Below are 17,762 nucleotides of genomic sequence, written 5' to 3'. Positions count from 1 at the left end.
CCTGGCCAGGAGCTCAGGAGCTGGCAGGATGGTCCTGTGGGCCGGATATGACCCGCGGGCGGTAGTTTGCCCACCTCTGTTCTAGAATGTAACTTTAGCTTGTATTAACCTTAGCAGTGCCAGTTTAAAAAACATTAGCTAAATACATAACTTTAGACACTGGGCAGATGAAGGCTGCTTATTTTCAGACTGTATTTTTAGTTATAGATGTAAAATAACTTAAAATTTGCATGAAAATAAATGCAGTTCCAACTATGATACCAATAGGAATGATTGAGTCAAATATTAGTGAGTCACATACAAGATTATGATTGGTAAACATAAATGCCAAAATAATTAGAAAAATAAATTCCCTTTCTTAATAAAAGAGGGAAAAAACCCTTAATCACATATGTTAAAATTATGTTTTTAGTGAAAAACAATTGACTAAAATAGAGTAGATAATGGCAGTAACACAGATTTTAAGCAGATTTTATTTATCTTTATGTTTCGCTAATAAAGATAGTGTACAAAGTATCAAATGTGTTTCTGATATCTGTGTTAAAGCTCTAGAACTGATACCTCAAGGTTTGGGATTGGGAATATCTTGCTGTATTATCTCCTGATTGTTCTAAATTTACATATAAACTTTAAAAGTGGCTTTAATTGGAGTTTGTATATATTTTTTCTTTCTTTATATAACAATTAGATACAGTGCTCCTGTCAGCTAATTCCTAAGTTATTATCTGCAAAAACCTTAGAGTTTTCAGGTGCCTAAGTAGTCCCTGGAATCATGGTTAAATTTTCCTTCCCCGGCCCCCCTTAAATCTGAAATGGCACCCTGGGTGAGCCAGGAGGGCCATGGGCTCTGGCAAGATGCAGCCCCCATGTGACAGCATGAAGCCTGCCTTGAGCCACATGTTGAGCATCAGGCACCACGAGCCACAACAGCAGCGCAGAAAGGTGGCAATACACCATATACCATGCCACCTTTACTTCTGCGCTGATTTAGGTGGTGGCATTGCCTTCAGAGCTGGGTGCCCAGCCAGCACCCGCCAGTATCAGGCTGACCTGCCAGTGCTTAATTAGTGCCAGGGCTGAGCTCAAGCCTCTGGCATCTCTTTCAATACAAATTAAACACTGGCGGAGGCAGCAGGATACAGAGGTGATGGGGGGGGGGAGCCCATGGGGGCCAGGAGTGATGGGGCAGGGGACACCAAAATACAAGTTCGCCCAGGGTGCCATTTTTCCTAAGGCCGGTCCTGTCTTTAACATACATGTAAACCCATTTTTGAAGCATTTTTGTAATTAAACAGAATTTGGTTCCATACAATGTTGGTAGTTTACAAACAAAACAACTCCTATGAGTCCTGTAAAGTTTTTCACTGTGACTTCAAACAAACAAACAGGGACTCAACAAAATGGTTGAGCAGGTAATACAAAACAAGCTGCTACAAACCTCAACTACTAGATGACATGTCCTATTAAGATTTCATAAGAAGTCTATGTATTTATTGATTATTCATTGCACATTCTGCATTCTTCCCTGGAGCTTATGATTTGAGAAATGCATATGATCATGAATGGCAATCACAAGAGTCTAGCAAAAATGTAAACTAAACATTAGGTTAGACCAGATAAACTTGTGAAATTTATATACTTTTTTATGTGGTAACTATAAAAATCTATATATTACTGGATATGTCATCCAAACATATTTCCAAAAGTGTCACAAACATAAATTTAATACCTTTACAGGCAGTTTGAGCACTTTTAGACAAAACGGTACATCAGAAGCCTGCTAAATCATCAAGAGGACAATAAAATAACCTGACGTGTCAGCTGTACAAAATTCCAGATTACAAAATTCCAAACTTTACACATATAGTTTTAAAAGGCACTACTAGATATTGTAGAAGAGACAGTTACTCACCTTGCAGTAACTGAGGTTCTTCGAGATGTGTGTCCTTGTGGGTCTCCACTCCAGGTGACAGTGCGTCCCAGCAGTGCCTGGTCGGGACGCATGTGCTCAGCTGCTGTCTTGCAGTCTCATTAGAGTTTGCTTGAGCACGTGTGTCCCACACCCCCCTCAGTTCCTTCTCTACAGTGGAGATGTCAGAATAGTACTCCAAAGTAGAGGGGAGGAGGGCGGGGAGTGGAGCACCCACAGGGACACACATCTCGAAGAACCTCAGTTACTGCAAGGTGAGTAACCTTCTCTTCTTCTTCGAGTGCTGTCCCTGTGGGTGCTCCGCTCCAGGTGAATGTGAAGCAGTACCCACTATGGCTGCTGAGACTTCGGAGTTGCGTCAGTGACGACAGTAAACAGTACAGCGTGGCCTACTATGGTGTCTGCCGTGGTATCCTGTGTGATAGCATAATGTTTGTAAATGTGTGGTCGGATGTCCATGTGGCCACCTTGCAGATATCAGTAATAGGTACGTTATGGAGGAAGGCAACGGATGTTGACATCGCCCTAGTAGAATGAGTTCTGACGCCCTCGGGTGGTTGGGCATTCTGAGTTCGGTAACAGGATTTAATGCAGTCAGAGATCCACTTGGAAAGTCGTTGCTTAGAGATAGCCACACCCTTCGATCTCTCTGTAGTGTAGACAAATAGCCGAGGGGATTTACGAAATGGTTTAGTTCTGTCTAGATAAAAAGTGATTGCCCGGTCTGATGTCAAGGGTATGTAGAGCTGCTTCGTGCGGAGTCTTATGAGGTTTGGGATAGAATGCAGGTAAGTTAAGGTGGAAGGTGGACATCACCTTAGAGAGAAATTTAGGGTGGAGTCGCAAGGTAACGCCCACGCAGAGGTTCTCTGGTCTTGTCCACAATTGTAGGGAGGCTAATATGTTCGCTGGAGGACTTAGCATCATGCAGAAGCTGTGTCTGCTGGGTTTGTAGTTGGAGTTGAGCCAATCCTGAAGACATCTCATGTGCAGCCTGGTGTACTTGACCACCAAGGTGGTGGCTGCCGTGTGGCCAAGGACCTGTGGGCAAATTCTTGCCTGTAACCTGGGACGAAAGGATAGCATGCGTATGAGAAGTGTAATAGCGAGGAATCTGTTGTGTGGGAGTGAGGCTCTGATTTGAATTGAGTCCAGGTGAGCTCTGATGAACTCAATTCACTGTGTGGGTGTCAGGGTGGATTTTTGAAAGTTTATTTACAGACCTAAGCTGTGGAAGAGGGAGATGGCGAAACGGGTAGCTCATAATGTCTCGTTAGGGTCTTGGAGAATATTCTCGGTGCTGTGGAAAGTCCGAAATGGAGTACCCTATATTGAAAATGGTCGTGTCTGAGTGTGAATCGCAGGAAATGTCTGTGTGCTGGATGAATGGATATGTGAAAATAGGCATCCTGTAGGTTGAGGACTGTGAACCAGTCCTCTTGATCCACCGCAGGTATTATTGTGCCCAGTGTGACCATCTTAAATTTCTGTACACGTATAAATTTGTTCAGTTAGCGTAGATCTAGCATAGGTCTCCATCCCCCGCTCTTCTTTTGGGTCAGAAAGTAGTGGAAATAGAACCCTTTTCCTTGATGTTATCTTGGCACAGATTCCTGTGAGATGTAGAAGATGAGCCACTTCTACGCGAAGTAGGTGCTCGTGAGAGGGGTCCCTGAAGAGGGACAGGGAAGGGTAGGAGGGTAGGATATAAAAGGGATGGAGTAACCTGACTGAATTATTTCCAGGACTCAACGATCCTGTGTGATCTGCTGCCAGGCATGGTGGAAAACCTGCAGGCGGTGGCCAAACAGGCATTGGAGTCAAAGGGTGGTCGCGCAGACCCTCAACCAACACTTCAAAATTGTTTTTTGTTTCCCGATGGGTGGGAGGTAGCTGGTTGTGCCTGGTTTTGTCTGCGTCTAGGAGGTCTAGTGCGATTCCTGGTTATATTGTATGGTCTGGGCTGGGGCTGGTGATATTGTTGTGTGTGTGGCCTCTGATAAGGTTGATACCATTGTCTCCTGGGAAGGGACACGTAGATGCCCAGGGTGTGCAGGGTTGCTCTAGAGTCTTTCATAGTGTGAAGAACTTCATCATTTTTTTTTAAAAAAAGTTTATCTTTATCAAAGGTGAGGTCCTCCACTTTGGTTTGCAGGTCTTTGGGGATACCGTATGCAGACATCCAGGAAGATCTGCATATAAACACTGCAGTTGCGGTAGTGTGGGCTGCTGTGTCTGCCATGTCCAGAGATGCTTTGTAGGGCCATCCTGGAGACCAATTAGCCCTCAACAAGGACTGACTTAAAGTCTGCTCTCCTGTCCTCCAGGATATGGGAGGTAAAAACAAAGAGCTTATTGTAATTGTCAAAGTCGTAGCTTGCAAGTAGGGCAGAATAGTTTGCAATTCTGAATTGCAAAGTGGAAGAGGTATAAATCTTGCGGCCCAAGAGGTCAAGGTGTTTGAGGTCCTTGTCTTGTGGGGTGGGCTGGTATTGCGGCTGTTTCGTCCCGTGTGTCACCGCATCCACTACAAGAGAATTTGGTTGTGGATGGGAAAATAAGAAGTCTATGTCCTTAACAGGAACATAATATTTACGTTCAGCCTTTTTGCAAGTTGGTGGGATAGAGGCTGGGGTGTGCCAAAGGGTGTCAGCTAGTTCTAGGAGTGCTTCATTTACGGGGAGCACAATCTTTGAGGGCACAGAGGGTTAGAGGATTTTGAGGAGTCTGTGTTGTGTCTCCTGGACCTCCTCTAAAGGGATGTCCAGGTTGAGTGCCACCTTCTTGAAAAGTTCCTGGAATTGCTTAAAGTCATCCATATTCTGTGGAGGTGGAGGCATGAGGGCTCTGTCTGGAGCTGATGGAGAGTTAGGAGTCGGTGAATCTGGGTATGGTTCATAGTCCACCTCTTCAGGGAGGGGGTTCAGGCGCTCTAGAAGAAGGTGGAGCTGGAGATAGGGGGCAGAACATGCTTGTGGACTGGTGGAAGAATCATGAGGATGAGTGGCAGCAGGAACCGGCCAAGGGTACCACTGAGGCCAAGGCATGGGATAAGAGAAGTGAAGTCCTGCCCACGGGGGAGCAAAGTAGGGAAACTGAGGCTGGTGCTTGTGAGCCGTGACCTGAAGTGTAAATGGTTCCGGTAGAGGAGGAGAGGCAGGTGGGGAGAACTCTGCCTGCTGCTGCACATCGGGCTCACTGTCAGTGAAGGTAGCCAGGTCAGGTGGGGTGAGCGGCTGGTCAAAGAGTGAGCACTGTGTGTCAGGGAGTGGGGAATCAGGCTTGGGGCCACTGAGATGTCGTCCTGATTTAAGAATTGCTGCTGCTCCCTGGGCTGTGACCCTGCTAAGCGTGATATGTGCTCAGAAGCCTGTATTGACTTCTGTTTTGCTTTCGCCGGTGCCACAGGCTGTTTTTAGGCACCCTGTGGGAGGTCCGCTCCTGCTGCTGGAGTGGTAGGCAGGCTTGGTGCCGACATTCTTGTCGGCACAGGAGCAGAACGCGCTGTCGGCACCAGGTCTATTTTCAGTGCTGTGGGGACCGATGCCATGGAGACCTTCCCGCTATGGGAAGTCGGGTCCCTGCCTCTGTGTTCTGTGGGAGCCATAGCTGAGGTGCTGGGATGGTTGGAGGCACCTGCCTTCGGCGCTATCAGCACTGAGGGTAAGGATCTTGCAGGAGATCCTTTACCGTTTTGAGAGTCTCTGGACAGAGACAGTTGGGCTTCCTTCCTCTTCGCTTGAGAGGGTGAAGCCGTGCTCCCAATCGGTTCCGACCTGGCAGGGGAGCATGAGGGAAAGGGTTTGCTATTGCCCGTCTCCATAGGTGGCTGTAGGGATTTCTCCATCAGGAGCATTTTCAGTTGCAGATCCCTGTCACAAAGAGCCCTGGTTTTCAGGCTGGTACAATGAACACACTTGGCAGGGATGTGTCTCTCGCCGAGGCACTTCACACAGCGAAGTTCCTTGACAGGAGGCACATTTCTTAAATCCTGAAGACCCTGACATTATTCCACTAGGAATGCCAGGGGAGAGTGTCTCAACGGGAGAGGAACTGGAGGAAAAAGAAGGTTTTTTTTTTTTAAACTAGGTAACTATTCTAAAGGAAGGGAAATAACTGGGATGTTTCTAACTAACTGTTTCTATGTCTTTGTACTTGTTTCCTTCAGTGACAGGAAGTGAAGAGAAGAGGTTCAGCACTGCCCTGAGTCCTGTCTTCAGCTGAGGACAGTTGAGAAGGAACTGAGGGGGGTGTGGGACACGCATGCTCAGGAAGACTCTAATGAGATCGCGAGACAGCAGCTGAGCACGTGCGTCCCGACCAGGCATTGCTACTGAAGATCTCCGATCAACGGTGCTGGGACGCATCGTCATCTGGAGTGGAGCACCCACAGGGACAGCACTTGAAGAACAACACTTTCTTTACTTACAAAAATACAAAAGACCCCACATCTTGTAACCATCAAGCCTTTCTTCAAAGAGTTTGAGACCTGAGAGATGCATAACTTGAATTTCCATCTCAAAGGCAAGTTTCTCATAATTCAACTTAATGAGAAGCAAACAACTCTGAAATCCAGCCAAACATATTAATTTTCCCTATCTCTAATAACTCCAGCGAGTGAGCAATTCTGGCTTACTTTTTAAATTCCCAATATCCCAGGGACTTTTGTAGAAAAAACAGAAACAATGAAAAAACCACCAGACAATATGGACTCAGGACAGACCCTAATTATTTTATACTTTTAGAATTATTAATGAAGTTGTGAAAATTAACACATTTCTGCATTCTTGGGATAGAATGCACTGTACAGTATAATCAGCCATGTACCAGTAGCCTTATTCAAGGACTCCTCTCTCCAGAAAGGTTTGAATACTTTTCTTTTGCCTTATTAAGGATTATGGTATTACCTGGTAGCCCTCCTCATAAATATTAAGGCCAGAAGGGACCATTCTGATAACTTAGTCTGACCTTTTGTACAGCACAGACCATACATTTTCACTCAGTAGTTCCTGCATCAAGCCCATAACTTCTGGGTGAGCTAGAACACATCTTTTAGAAACACAATCATTCAAGTGCTGGAAAATTCACCACCTCTCTAATTAAGCTGTCTCAATGGTTAATTACCCCCACTGTTAAAAATGTCTGCCTTATTTTTAGTCTGGTTTTGTCTAGCTTCAGCTCCCGGCCCTTGGATCTTGTTATATCTTTGTCTACTAGATAAAGAGCTATATACTAATAGACTTTTTTTCTTCATGGAGGTACAGTCACCTTTGAGCCCTACTTTGGGTTCTGCACCAAGCAGAGCTCAGCCAGACCTGAGAATCAAGTCCTTAGCTTTCAACAGTTAATACTTACTATCTATCAATAGCTTGCATTTTAACTCTAAATTAAAATAAAAATACTCCATCCAAATTATAATACCTTGAGCCTTTCTCTCTAGTGCTGCTTTTGCTGAGAGAAGAAGGAGATCGTCCAGAAGATTCTTGTTTTTCCTCCACAGGAGATACCACTGCACTACTGAAATTACAAAGTAGTTTCCCAAATCCTTTTTACTTCCTTACAGTAAATTTCAATTTACACACACACAAAGCAGCACATAGGCAACATTAAGAATCACCATTTCTAGCAATAAAATTCTTACATGGAGTGTAGGGGTGCCATGATTTGTGGATGATCCCCAAGAAAAAACTGGAAATATTCCTCCACAACCTCTACTCCTTTCCAATGTCTTCTCATTCCATGTATCCCCCACCAAAATCTATTTCTCTCTGTTCCCACAATCCATGCAGTGCTGCAGGAAGTCATCTGTACAAAGGTGCCTCAGCTATTCTGAACCCCTGCACATAAATAGAAAAGGCACCTCCCACATATCCATAAGGCACCTCAACTTTAGCAGGCAAGCAGGATGCAGGTGCATCTTCCTAGTCTCTGGGAAGTAGGGAACTTCAGCTGACAAATTGAAGCTCCTAATCCCTGAGTTGGGACTATGGTTCCTCTCTCTCCTTCCTCACAGCAAAGAGGAACCAGAAGGGATATCTCTGTTCCTAGTCGGTGTTGTAGAAACCTCTACCTTTCCTAGAAACCAGGGAGGGGAGGCAGCAAAGTTATTTTTCTCTCCCACTCCATTCAAAGTCAGAGTGGGGAGTCAGAGTGGGGAAGTCAGTAGGCAGTTGCTACTCCTGGCTGACACAGAGTCTGTGCTACACTTTTAGAATCCCTCCCCACACCAGCCTTGCAACTCCACGGGGAATTGACTGGGCCCCAACCCCAGCAGGGATGGGATTTATGTAAAAGATAAAGAAAAGGAGACAGAGAATTTCCTTCTCTGCCACAGATGTCTTGTGTGTCCTTTGGCAAGTCACTTAGACTTCTAAGACACTTGAGTGTTTTTTAAAAATTGTGTCCCAATTTTTAAAGTCCCATTTTCAAAAGTAATTCAGGAACAACTGAAAGTCAGTGGGTCTTGAATCCTAAGTACTGAAGTCACTTTTGAAAATTTTACTCTTAGTCTCTCTGTACCTCAATCCCCTATCTGGCATAATAGCACTTCCCTACTTACCAGGGTATTGTGAGGATAAATACATTAAAGATTATAAGATGTTTGGATACAATGGTATTGGGGGACAGATAAGTATGATAGATTAGATAGACAGATATGCAGTGTTGTAGCCAGGTTGATCCCAGGATATTAGCTAGACAAGGTGAGTGAGATGATATCTTTTATTGGACCACCTTCTGTTGGTGAGAGAGACAAGCTTTCAAGATTACACCAAGCTCTTTTTCAGGTATATGCAAGACCTGAAGAAGAGCTCTGATTAATCTGAAAGTGCCTCTCTCACAAACAGAAGTTGGCCCAATAAAAGACATTATCTCACTTACCTTGTCTCTCAGCTAGACAGACAGATAGGTAGATATTTCTGTAATTATGAGGTGAAAAAGAAATTGGAAACAAAAACTTAAAATTACATTTAATCATTTTTATTCTCTTAGGAAACTGTCCCTCACCCATTTCAATTGAAATTATATTTTTTAATAGACAAAGTGTCTTAAAACATTCCTATATATTTAGAGATTGTTTCCATTCCATTAAAAATAGTTTTGTTTAAAAGTCAGTCAGTATGTAAGCCTTGTCTGAATTTAGATGCTTGTGTGATGGATATTGCAACCACATGCTGTATCTTTGGGGAAGCAGATTGTATTAGGTTTATGAATGGTTTGTGTGTCAGTGTGGGCCAGGGATTGTATGCAACTCTGTGGGGTGGGGAGGGTTGCCTCCAGGAACAAAGAACAGTGTGTGGGGGGTGAGGTAATTCAGGTGAATCACTCAGGTTGTAAACACCTCCAGAGAGGTACCATCCCCTGGAGAGGCTTGCATCTACTGGTTCAAACTGGGATTTCCAGAGATCAACAGACAAAGGGCTTTTGATATAAAAAAGCTGGGTTTAAACTGATTCAGAGTCTTCTTTCTGATCCAGCAAATGGACAGCAGGCCCCAACCCTTGCAGAACCATTGAAAAGACTTTGGCTTACTAGGGCCCTATAAGACTGATGGGTGATTCCTTGCACATTTAGAGGGTTTTAATCTGTTTATTGTTTTCATTACATTTTCTCTGTAAGGCTTTTACCTTAAGAATAAATGTGCTTTCCTAGAAAGAGTTTTGTGGTAACTTGTAACTGCTAAAAATACACAGTTCACAGCCCTCAGAGAAAAATCAAAGCACAAGTGCTGCTGGCCATTCGGTGGACTGGCTTGCTGGGGATATCACAGTGTAAGGCAGAGTGCAGTGCAAACTTAAAACACCCAGTCAGAGGCGAGTGGGATAGGCGATGGGTGAAAACCTGAGACCTGACTGGGCACTGTCACGGATGGAGGGATACAGGTGCAGTTACCCTGAAACTGTGACTGTTTGCTCAATCACAGTGCAATGACTGTTAATTAAACCAAAGGTCATACCTTGCTCTTTCTTTACTACTTTTTCTAATAGAAGAAGAAGAAGATGTGGTTCTTCCATCATATCGATCTTGTGATTTGTCCTCTGCACTGAAGGAACTGAAATGATACAAGATATTTTTATTCTGTTAGAACAGGCCAAGAGAGTTGTGCCACCTTCAAAGCACAGCAAGTATATTTTATGAGAAATAAAATATTACAGGTTGAACCTCTCTAGTCCAGCGACATCTGTGGTCCAGCATGATTTTATTTTATGCTTTTTATGCTTTATCTACTTATTTCCTTATGTCAATACAGTAAAATTGTGTAACAACACTAACAACATAACACTTTGTTATGAAGCAAGCCAGAAAGCCTTGGCTAGGCGGTGTTAAAATCGCTGTTCTGTTTATTTGCCTTGGCGAGATAAAAATAAGAAGAGACCCACTTGCTACAATATTGACCTCCTGTGGTTCGGCAAATTCTCTGGTTCGGCACCGGTCAGGTCCCGAGGGTGCCAGACTAGAGAGGTTCAACCTGTAATTAGTGATCTTGATTAATTACTAAATAGTGAAAAATCCTGTGACCCACATAAAGAAAACTGGACAGTATATTGCCTTCAGGATGCTACCAGGGCACGGGGTTGTGACAAGAATGGCAAATAAAGAATATTTGAAAGAATTAGGGACCTGCAAAGAGCACTGAGGTTTAGGTTGTAACAGGTGATCTCAGAGATCTTTATATCATGTACAAGTTAAAAAGGGAAACATGATAACAGAGATCAACTTGATGACAGCAGAAAGGAGGGTTTGGGATTTACAAAATATTTACAGCGCCTTCTCTAATCTGGGAGACTGTATAGATTAAATGATTTCCAGAGTACCAATTTCCTGCGTTCAAAGGTAACAGGGTTTGTTAGGTGGTCTTAAATTTAAGTAGGAAAGAGGTAGACATCAGTTCTTGATAGTACTGCACCACAAATGTAGAAAGCCACTAAAGAGTATGAAGCTTGGCTGTTTCTTGTTTTTGGGAATATACTGCTTTAAATCTCATGAATTTGGTTGGGGAAGAAGTTCAGCAAATTCATGGGACTCATTGCAATTCTGAGACAGGTACTAAGCTTTGAGAGCCCGGTAATCAATGCAGATGGCATGCTCTCCTAAATCCTTGGGAGCCCCTCCATCGAGAGTTGGAGCTAAATTGAAAATTTTTCCTGGCTCACTTTTCTAAATGTAACCAACTCAACTGAACAGTTCTGTGCCGTTTAAAGAAAAATATATCAAAACTCGGAGTTTATAAAATGTAAAACCTTTGGCTCCTGAAAAAGGAATCACAATGTTAAGGTTAACCTAGAAAGATCTCACTCACAATAGAAGGTCAAAGTTGCAGTACTATTGGGCTATGAGAATGCAGAGGGGGAAAAGGCAAGTTATTTTAATGAAATGTAATCTTTCCAAAGCAAATCTGACTCACGCATCTGGTAGTTTAGCATTAACTAAAATTATAGCACGATGATCATTAAGTTCTTGTAAATTCAGTTCCTCCAAAGACAAAAGTTTCACTCCAGGCTTTACCTACAGGAAAATTAGAATAACAGAAAAGAAATTTTATTCTATTAAAGGTGAATAAAAAAGCTTATTTTGAAAAAGTAAGGTTAAAAAGAATCATTTAAGATTCCGAATCTTTAACAGAATGTAGCTGAGAACTTAAAATTACAAACACTTTTAAAAATAAAATACATAAAAATCAATTGCTTCTTCACTTACCTGCCATTGAAAAGCTGCTTTACAAATAATTTCATTTGAAATTGTTGTTACTACTAGTATATAATCCAAAACGAGTTCAGAATAAAGACAGGTTCATACAATCCAGGGTGGGATTTTTAAAAGCACCCAAGTGATTTAGGAGCACAAACCCCACTGACTTTCAATAGGACTTGTGCTCGTAACATACTTGGATATTTTTGAGGATTCCACCCACAATTAAGAGAGCAACAGATGACAAAGTATGGAGTGGCCATTCTAGAAAGGCCATTTTATGGGAAAGAGGGCTGTAACGAAGCACATTTTGGTCTCTGTTATATTCACATCATGTTTGTTCCTCTTGTGAAAAAACAACATAGTTATTTAGATGGCAGATTAATATATTATACTAGTAGCTAAAAGCCTGTGTTTGGATATGGCAGTTGGGTCAAGTAATACACTATTTGTGCAGTTTCCCCCACAATCAGTGAATTGTTCCATGCAAATTAACTGTAGAGTAAGGGAGGTGACTGGTTGAGTTACCTCTGATATCTCAATGGTCGAGGACTCTTGGCATGGCATAGATACATGCCTTACTGTGGCTGAATATTTCACAGGTATAATTAGTAAAGTAAAAATGGCTGTGAACGTCAAAACTGTATAGTAGCAGACCATGAATCACAGGGATGACAGAACCTGGTGATATTTTGAACAAGAAGAGCTCTTAACCGTGCTTGTTGCTGTTTCCATTGCTTCACACTGACTCAGCAGACACTAGGCTTCAGAGAGAAGGACATTTTATTATACAGATTGTAGAGATAAAGAGCAGGAGAGGAGCCAAGTATCTCAGGAGGAATCTGAAAAAGGAGACCGTGGTTGCAAAACACTTATGGTCAGTGGGAAGATTCCAGATATGGGGACAGCAGGAGAAAAGATGTGGATTCATTTGCCAGGGAAGCTGATCAAAAGAGTGACAAAGTGCACCAAGCTGGCACAGCATAGGACAGGAGAAGGGAGCAAGGTGATTCAAGGGACCAGATCCTGGTCCCTGCTATGACTCTTTTGTATTGTGGTGGCATAATGGGGCCATAAACCCAATACTTTGTCTGAAGGAGTGAAAAGTCAGGCCCTGCATAGACTTTTAAATAATACTTAAAGTAATTTACCTGACCATAATCATAGAACCCATCAGTAATTATGTTACTGGATGATAAGTACCCCATCTGGCTGTATTTTTGGGAAAGGTTGTTATCAAGTAGCTTGTCCAGAGCTCCTTCACTGAAGTTATTTTTGCGCCCTGTTGACAAGTTAATTTCTTCCAGGATGTCTAAAGCACTGTTCAACAAAATAGAAAAAATTATTCAATTAATGTGACTAATCCATCATTAAGTACTAATTAATTAATTACTACAAAGTGCAGAGATAGTACTCTGCACTGCTATTCCGGAGACACGTTTATTTTCAATCCTAGCCTCCCGTCCCTTGGGCCAGCAGGAGGCTGTGAATGGGGTGCAGCATTCTGTCTCTGTAGGAAAAAAGATCCTTCATATTACTCAGAAGCAAAAGCCATTCCTCTAGCCAGTTAAGTATGAGCATTAAGATGAAGGGGTGTTCTAGTTAGTTCTCAGTCAGAAAGATGTTGACTGTGTCAGAGATCTTGAAGATAAGGGGAGTGTAAAAGTAGAGAAAACAGAAGAATAATCTGACCTCATATAAGAACCTGGTGAGTTAACTATGTATTATGTATATTTTATAGTACAAAATAACCAAATGTACAATTCCACAGAAGAGTTACGGTTCTTCCATAAGCCTCGCAGGCTAACACAGCTAACTCAGGTGCTGATGTATAGAGATTGTAGAGTCCATGTAGAGGAAGAAAAGAGTAATTATCTTGCACGGCATTAATTTTTGTGATGTTTCAGCACAACTATGTTGACTTAGTCCTTGTCTACACTAAGAAATTAGGTCGAATTTATAGAAGTTGGTTTTGTAGAAAGCATTTTTATACAGTCGATTGTGCGTGTCCCCACACAAATGCTCCGAGTGCATGTAGTCGGCGGAGTGTGTCCACAGTACTGAGGCAACCGTCGACTTCCGGAGTGTTGCACTGTGGGTCGCTACCCCACAGTTCCCGCAGTCTCCGCCGCCCATTTGAATTCTGGGTAGAAATCCCAGTGCCTGATGGGGCTAAAACATTGTCGCGGGTGGTTCTGGGTACATTTCGTCAGGCCCCCCTTCCCTCCCTGCCTCGTGAAAGCAAGGGCAGACAATCGTTTTGCGCCTTTTTTCTTGAGTTACCTGTGCAGACTCCATACCACGGCAAGCATGGAGCCTGCACAGCTAACCGTCACCATATATCTCCTGGGCACCATATATCTCCTGGGTGCTGGCAGACGCGGTACTGCATTGCTACACAGCAGCAGTTTATTGCCTTTTGGCAGCAGACAGTGCAGTATGACTGGTAGCCATTGTCGACGTAGTCCAGGGTGCTCTTTTAACCGACCTCGATGAGGTCGGGGCGCCTGGGCGAACATGGGAGTGACTCACCCAGGTCACTTCCCTTTTAAGTTTCATCTCATGGCGATTCAGTCCTACCAGCAGTGCACTTTTAATCTGCTGCCAGCAGAAGACAATGGCCAGCAGTAATACTGCACCGTCTTCTGCCGAGCACCCAGGAGATGACGATAGCTAGTGATCATACTGCACAGTCTGCTGCCAGCAAGATGTATAAAGATAGACAAAGTGGATCAAAACAAGAAATAGAACAGATTTGTTTTGTGTTCATTTTGTCCTCCCTCCCTCTGTGAAATCAACAGCCTGCTAAATCCAGTTTTGAGTTCTATCCTTGAGGTTTTGAGTTCTATCCTTGAGGGGGCCATTCTGTTTCTCACACAGCCATCCCCTTTGTTGATTTTAATTCCCTGTAAGCCAACCCTGTAAGCCATGTTGTCAGTCGCCCCTCCCTCCGCCAGAGCAACGGCAAACAATCGTTTCGCGCCCTTTTCTCATGATTGCCCGAGCAGGAGTAGATGCCAGAGCACAGCAAGCATGGAGCCCGTTCAGCTCACCGCAGGAGTCATGACCATTGTAAACACCTCGCGCATTATCATGCAGTGTATGCAGAACCAGCACCTGAAAAACCAGGCAAGGAGGCAACGGCAGCGCAGTGATGAGGACTTGAACACACTTTTCTCTAAAACCGCATTCCCCCGCAATTTGGAGATCATGGTGTTAATGGGGCAGGCTCATGCTGTGGAACGCCAATTCTGGGCCCGGGAAACAAGCACAGAGTGGTGGGACCACATAGTGTTGCAAGTCTGGGATGATTCCCAGTGGCTCCGAAGCTTTCACATGCCTAAGGTCACTTTCATGGAACTTTGTGACTTGCTTTCCCCTGCCCTGAAGCGCAAGAATACCAAGATGAGAGCCGCCCTTACAGCTCACAAGCGAGTGGCAATAGCCCTGTGGAAGCTTGCAACGCCAGACAGCTACCAGTCAGTCGGTAATCAGTTTGGAGTGGGCAAATCTACTCTGGGGGTTGCTGTGATGCAAGTAGCCAACACAATCATTGAGCTGCTGCTATCAAAGGTAGTGACTCTGGGAAATATACAGGTCATACATGGCTTTGCTGCAATGGGATTCCCTAACTGTGGTGGGGCTATAGACGGAACCCATATCCCTATCTTGGCACCGGAGCACCAAGGCAGCCAGTACATAAACCGCAAGGGGTAATTTTCAATGGTGCTGCAAGCACTGGTGGATCATAAGGGACTTTTCACCAATATCAACGTGGGATGGCCGGGAAAGGTTCATGACGCTCGCGTCTTCAGGAACTCTGGTCTGTTTAAATGGCTGCAGGAAGGGATTTACTTCCCTGACCAGAAAATAACTGTTGGGGATGTTGAAATGCCTATAGTTATCCTTGGGGACCCAGCCTACCCCTTAATGCCCTGGCTCATGAAGCCGTACACAGGCAGCCTGGACAGTAGTCAGGAGCTGTTCAACTATAGGCTGAGCAAGTGCAGAATGGTGGAAGCGTGTGCATTTGGACGTTTAAAGGGTCACTGGCGCAGTTTACTGAATCGCTCAGCGAAACCAATATTCCCATTGTTATTGCTGCTTGTTGTGTGCTCCACAATCTCTGTGAGAGTAAGGGGGGACGTTTATGGTGGGGTGGGAGGTTGATGTAAATCGCCTGGCTGCTGAATACACGCAGCCAGACACCAGGGCAGTTAGAAGAGCACAGCAGGAAGCGGTGCACATCAGAGAAGCTTTGAATACCAGTTTCATGACTGGCCAGGGTACTGTGTGACACTTCTGTTTGTTTCTCCTTGATGAAAACCCACCCCCTTGGTTGACTCTAATTCCCTGTAAGCCACCCACCCTCCCGCCTTCGATCACAGTTTGCTTGCAAAGGAAGTAAAGTCACTATCATTTAAAAAACATGTATTCTTTATTAATTGATTATAAAAATAGGGAGATAACTCACAAGGTAGCCCAGGTGAGGTGTGGGAGGAGGGTAGGAGGGAAGGAAAAGGCCACTTTAAAACTTGTTGAATGCCAGCTTTCTGTTGCTTGGGCTGTCCACTGGGGTGGAGTGGTTGGGTGCCTGGAGCCTCCCACCCCTGCGTTCTTGGGCATCTGGGTGAGGAGGCTATGGAACTTGGGGAGGACGGAGGGTGGTTAAGCAGGGGCTGCAGCAGCAGTCTGTGATCCTGCTTCTGTTCATGAACCTCCACCAGACGCTGAAGCATGTCCGTTTGATCCCGCAGTAGCCCCAGCATTTCCTCATGCCTCCTCTGATCTTCCTGCCGCCACCTCTCCTCACGTTCATCGGTCACCGTCCTGTACTCTGCTATTGTGTCCCTCCACACAGCTCTGTCAGTGCCGGACGATGGCATGTGCTCAGAGAACATTTCATTGCGCGTGCGTTTTTTTGGCTGCCTTATCTGAGATAGCCTTTGGGACAGAGGAGGGAGGCTTGAAACATTTGCAGCTGCTGGAGAAAAAAAAGGGAGTGAAGTATTTAAAAAGATACATTTTACAGAACAATGGCTATACTCTTTCACGGTGAACAACACTATTCACGTTACAAAGCACATGTGATTTTGGTACAAGGTTGCATTTTGCATCTTATACTGAGTGCCTGCGGCTCTGGTGCTAGAGATCACACACACAGGACTGGGCAACAGAATTCGGCTTGCAGGCGGCCATGGTAAGCCATAGTCTTTCGGCTTCTATAACCTTCATAACAGCAGCCCCCTCCTTTCCCATACAAGGAAAGCCCGTTGAGTTCACCATGTAGTGCTGCAGTTTTCCTGTTAACGTGCAGCAGCAGAAACCAAACTAACCCCCCACCCCCATCCAATTCTCTGGGATGATCGCTTTTCCTCTCCCCCCACCGCCTGGCTGGTATCAGGGAAGATCCCTGCTAGCCAAACGCGAACAGCTCAGCGCCAATGGCCCACCCACCGCATGGCTAACTGCAGGGAGGATTTCTTTTCAGCCACAGGCAAACAGCCCAGTAGGAACGGGCACCTCTGAATGTCCCCTTAATCAAATTCCCCTATTTCAACCAGGTTACCATGAACGATATCACTCTCCTGAGGATAACACATAGAGATAAAGAAAGGATGTTGCTTGAATGCCAGAAAACACCGAGACCAGACGCTGCCAGGCTTTGTCATGCAGTGATACCAGATTACTTGCTACTAGCATGGCGTGGTAAAGTGTCCTACCATGGAGGACGGAATAAGGCTGCTCTCCCCAGAAACCTTCTGCAAAGGCTTTTAGAGTACCTCCAGGAGAGCTTCACGGAGATGTCCCTGGAGGATTTCCGCTCCATCCCCAGACACGTTAACAGACTTTTCCAGTAGCAGTACTGGCCACGAATGCATCCCAAGATCTCAGGGCTACTTAATCATTAAAAAACGCTTGCTTTTATAACATGTATTATATTTAAAAAGGTACACTCACCAGAGGTCCCTTCTCTGGCTTTGTTGGGTTGGGAGGGTATTTCAGTCAGGGTGATAAAAAGATCCTGGCTGTCGGGGAGAACGGTGTGCTGTGTGCTCTGCCCAAGCTCGTCTTCCTCCTCCTCATCTGCAAAATCCTCACCCATGGCGGAGAGTACCCCATCATCAGAGTCCACGGACAGGGG

At 44.5% G+C, this 17,762-nt stretch overlaps 1 protein-coding gene across 5 annotated transcripts in view; it reads right to left on the bottom strand.

Annotated features, from left to right (window-relative positions):
• ARMC3 (armadillo repeat containing 3) overlaps positions 1–17,762 on the bottom strand; it is a 113,153-nt gene that overhangs the window by 13,098 nt on the left and 82,293 nt on the right. For all 5 annotated transcript variants that reach the window (XM_073334229.1, XM_073334230.1, XM_073334228.1 and 2 more), the window contains 4 exons: positions 12,769–12,937; positions 11,334–11,434; positions 9,885–9,980; positions 7,352–7,447 (listed from right to left, as the gene is read on the bottom strand). In XM_073334229.1, the coding sequence (XP_073190330.1) occupies positions 7,352–7,447; positions 9,885–9,980; positions 11,334–11,434; positions 12,769–12,937 (462 nt within the window). The remainder of the gene's footprint in view (positions 1–7,351; positions 7,448–9,884; positions 9,981–11,333; positions 11,435–12,768; positions 12,938–17,762) is intronic.

The sequence above is a fragment of the Lepidochelys kempii genome, chromosome 2 (genome assembly GCF_965140285.1).
Source record: "Lepidochelys kempii isolate rLepKem1 chromosome 2, rLepKem1.hap1, whole genome shotgun sequence".
In the NCBI taxonomy this organism is placed as follows: Eukaryota; Metazoa; Chordata; order Testudines; family Cheloniidae; genus Lepidochelys; species Lepidochelys kempii.
This window is presented reverse-complemented; position numbering and strand designations above follow the sequence as displayed.